At 30.4% G+C, this 4,533-nt stretch overlaps 1 protein-coding gene across 1 annotated transcript; it reads left to right on the top strand.

The window, feature by feature from the left end:
• The first annotated feature begins 2,232 nt into the window (after positions 1 to 2,232).
• LOC119682356 (F-box-like/WD repeat-containing protein ebi) lies at positions 2,233 to 3,660 on the top strand. The gene is made up of 2 exons (XM_038095772.1): positions 2,233 to 2,477; positions 2,555 to 3,660. Exons 1-2 carry the CDS (start codon positions 2,420 to 2,422, stop codon positions 3,583 to 3,585), a joined length of 1,089 nt encoding a protein of 362 aa, XP_037951700.1. The 5' UTR covers positions 2,233 to 2,419; the 3' UTR covers positions 3,586 to 3,660.
• The last annotated feature ends 873 nt before the right edge of the window (positions 3,661 to 4,533 follow it).

Consider the following 4,533-nt stretch of genomic DNA (forward strand, 5'->3'; position numbering starts at 1 on the left):
AAAAAGATTTTCGAAAACCTGGCAATACTCTCAACAGCTGTATACCCACCCATCATCAGTAGGTATTTCATAAAATTAAAATTAAGATATTAAAAATTGTTGTATTACAATCAAACCCTTTTATTTAAATATTATTCTCTGCTTCACTTCAAACAAATTTAAATATTTGTTTTCTTACATCTTAACTCAATAAAACATTGTCACTCTAATTACTCTTACTAGACTTAATTTTTTATAAGAAAATCAAAACATAGATAAAAAATTAAACTTTGATATAAACACTTAAATTGCGAATCTACTGTAATGAGAATTTACCACAAGTTAAGATGGAAACAATATTATATCATGAATTTATATCTCTTTTATCTAATAACCCTAATTTTCTATAATAAAATTTTATTGCCTTAAGTCCTTTAACAAACTGCCCAATTTTTAAAAATTTATCCAAGCGATAAATAACAAAGTTAAGCAACCGAATACATGCGTGTGCCATTTTACACGAGGTTCTCCGGAGGCATTGAAAGATTCAATTAATTAAATTCTCGTTGTAATTAACAATTTTCTGTGAAATTACACGAAAAATGACAGATTCGCTCCCATGGAACAATGAAGTTAATGAGGCCCGCTGGCGTGCTGTGCTCAACGTTGGCTAGGTCAGTTGGAGTTGTCATTGCCGTTTAAATTTATATACATTCATATATAGTTAAATTCAACGAAATAGTCTGTAAAATCGACATTAAAATCAGTTTTAAAACATTATGAGACATACTTGTTTCAAGAGGCAACCAGATACTGTTATTCTGTAAACGAACACAATAAAATGGTGAAACGCACAAATAGCAAAGATTCGTACAGAATTTCATTTTTATTCTGGCTTACCAATAACTCCAATGAGCATTTAGTATAAATTTTTATGTGGTGCTCTACCCTTTAACGAGTTCAGAACATACCCATTTTAACCAAACCCAGCATGAGCTTAATGTTATTGCGAATATTTGCGGTGTTTTTTGAACACGCAAAAGGATCGTATGAAATGCTAATGGATTGCACTGAAAAAAGTGTAAATAATTATTTACCAATGTTTGGAATTTATTTTAAAAACCGAATAAATTTTTTTTTTGTACTAAAGTCACTCGTAAAAATGTTTCTTATTTTAGTTTAAATATTAAAATGTATTAGTTGTTAAATAACAATAAATGATACCATGAAATCTGTAGGTAAATGGACTGCATATCTTTCTCTCTTTCCGCATCTCCCCCTTCTCTCTCCATCTCTCTCTCACTCCCTCTTTCCTTCTCTCTCTCACTCTCTTTCTCTCCGCAAACACAACATATCCTCTAGATCACTCTTTTTTATTCACTTTTTTACATACTCAGTTATTAATTAAAGATGTTAGATGTTCTTGATATCTTTATCTAGAAAGTTGTTTAAAGTGAAACAAGGAAAAAGAATATGTAGGGAAAGATAGTGTCTCTAAGAGTATGAGCAGATTGAAGAAGTAGTAACCGCAATTTATGTACGAAATTATAGAAGGCACACATAGAATACAAGCCCATGGAAAGGAGTACAAACTCAGGCTAAAACAAACAAAAACAGATTAGAACTAAAAATAAACGAAAGAGGTTGTAATGATATTTGAATGCAAGAATTGCACAATGCATCATATGCTGCCAGTTAAAGCTCCAAATTTTAATGCGAAATAAATACTAATAGTTATAAAATAAGTCAATGATGGGTTATTAAAATAATATAGAGTAATATATCGACTTTTGATTTGAGATATGTTTTGTGTGTATTTAGGCATAGAATTATTTGGGTCAAGTTATGTATGCGATGCTAGTTCAAAAATTTTGTTTTCATCTCGCAAAATTCCTTAACCATAAAATTAAAATCTTTTAACACCTCATCAAACTTACTTTGTGGATATGGATTTGCCTACGACACATTCTTGAGGCCCTTATAATACAATGTTTACAATTATGAGACTTTATTTTTATAACTTTGATAGTGTAAACGAACGGGACGCAATATAAAATATTTTGCACAACCCTGATTTGTGTTTTGCTGTACAGTACAATTTAATAATAAAACAAATGCAAAACTTTTACAGTTGAGTATTGAGTATCATGTTTATTTATATAAATCATATAATTTTTGATCTAATAAATATATTTAAAAGTCAAACTTATTAAACTATTACTTTTCAAATAATATTAAATGCGATGACACCAAAACCAATGCTTATGTTTATTATACATATATAATAATAAATATGCAAATGTCATTTTTCGACTGTGTGAAAGAGACGACAAATACTGCGATAAAAAAAAATGTACAGTTTCAGTACGCATAAATATATATCTAAAACTTTTACCGTTTAAAGTTAAAAGTCTTACTTTATCTCTTTCAATAAGTAAATATGAGTTCACCTAGTGAAGAAATCAATTTTCTAATTCACAAATATATGCAAGAGTTAGGTGGGACTAAATTTTACAATAATATTTTAAGTAAAAAGATAATGAATCAAACTAACAAGTTTATTATTTAATTGCAGGATGTCAACATTCGGCATTCGTTTTTCAAGCCGAATCCAATATTTCACAAAGTAATATTAATGGTGCCCTAGTGCCACAAAGGGCATTGTTGGCAATTTTACAAAAAGGACTTCAGTATACAAAGACAGAGCAAAGCATTGGAGAAGATGGGAAAATTGTAGATGATAGGAAAGAACTCCGATTGATAGATGCTGCTATGCCTCAAAATGGCGGTTCTTTAGCTGGTGAGTCATTAAGCACAGCAAATTTAAATGTTGAAAAAACTGCAAACAATGAGAATGATTTAAGTGTTAGCCGTACAGTTAAAGAACACCCCTTAATATTAAAGAAAAATTATTCGCGCGATTATTATAAGCATTCAAATAATGGCAAAGAAGTATCAGCAGGTACCATAATAAAAAATTTATCCTTAGCATCTTCAGCGGATTCAAAAGTTCCTGATAAAACTGCAAGTGATGAAGATAATTTTGGTGTTAGCCGTACAGTTAAAGAACACCCTTCAATATTAAAGAAAAATTATTCGCGTGATTATTATAATCGTTCAAATAACGGCAAAGAAGTATCAACAGGTACCAAACCAATAAATTTATACCTAGCATCTTCTGCAGATTTAAATGTTGCTAATGAAACTGCAAGTACTGAAAATAGTTTATGTGTTACGAGTACAGTTAGAGAACGCACTTCGGTATCAAAGAAAAATCAATCGCTTGATTCTTCTAAGCATTCAAATAGTGGCAAAGAAGTGTCAGTAAGTACTATGGCAAAGAGTTTATCTTCTTTAAAAATTGCAAAGAGTGAAGATGATTTAAGTATTAGCCGTACACTTAGAGATCGTCCGTCAGTTTCAAAGAAAAGTCTTTCACGTGGTTCTTCTAAGCACTCAAATGCTGGTAAAGAAGTCTCAACAGGTGCAATGCCAACAAATTCACCTTCAGCATCGTCTGCAAACAATATTCAGAATGCATGTTCCTCAGCACCCGATGCTGTCGTCAGTAAATATTCACTACGGAGCTCAACTCTTAAGCGTTAATTATATGAATATCATTTTATAAAATTAATCTTTTCATTAGCTGAATTCGACTATTTCATGTGCTATCTATTATAGTCCCTCTTTGAAATTAAAAATTGTTAATTAATTGTTAATTTAAAATAATAAATTACTCTAAAAATATATGCAAGATGTTTTAATTCAAAAATACATTTTTATTTCATTAGCTTATATTATATTTGTACTAATCGATCTAATGGTTGATTGGTTGATTGCAGTGGACGGTCATCAAATAATTTTCAACATACCTCAATTAACGATTTTTTGTCATTTTGCTAACACATTTCTCGCAAGAAACCTTAAGATAGAAAAATACAGATCAAATTCATTCAATCGAATTTAAATAATTTAATAGGTCTTTCAGCTTTACCGATCTGATAAGCTGTCAAATAAACACCTTCATAAAAACCTATTACTTGTGGACACCAGAGCCGGGTATTCACCAAAAAAGTGTTTAGTAGTTTCTTTTTCCAACAGGTTTCCAAAACTTTTGCATTGAGAATAATGAGGAATGCACAGTTTCTTTGCCTGAACAACACGCCAATAACTTCCAATACACCAATGACTAGGAAGAACTGCAATAAGCCTTGCAGTATTTACACGATAAAATTACCCCTTTCTTTAATTAATATGACAGTTATTTTTTAATTAGAATTTCTAAATAATTTTTATATAATAAAATTGTTGTGATTTTTTTGCAGTGTATTAACATATTAAGTTTGAGTACATTAGAATGTTCAAACTGGAAGCAGCTAATTTTAAAGCAATCTATTTAATGTTGCATTTCCATGTTGGTCTGAAATAATGCTTGAATTAATGAAATTCCATTTTAAAATAATGCGGTCAATGCGTTATAAATGTTTCCAACCCGCAATCCTTCGTACTTATATATTGCGTAGACGAGAGTCTAGTGGCGGGCATTGCACAAAT

This window comes from Teleopsis dalmanni, chromosome 2 (assembly GCF_002237135.1).
Source record: "Teleopsis dalmanni isolate 2A chromosome 2, ASM223713v2, whole genome shotgun sequence".
NCBI lineage: Eukaryota > Metazoa > Arthropoda > Insecta > Diptera > Diopsidae > Teleopsis > Teleopsis dalmanni.

Excerpts from the sequence above, each read along its gene's own strand:
- LOC119682356 (XM_038095772.1), top strand. The coding sequence starts at position 2,420 with ATGAGTTCACCTAGTGAAGAAATCAATTTTCTAATTCACAAATATATG. Across the intron at positions 2,478-2,554 it reads CAAATATATGCAAGAGTTAG|GATGTCAACATTCGGCATTC; the intron begins GTGGGACTAAAT and ends ATTTAATTGCAG.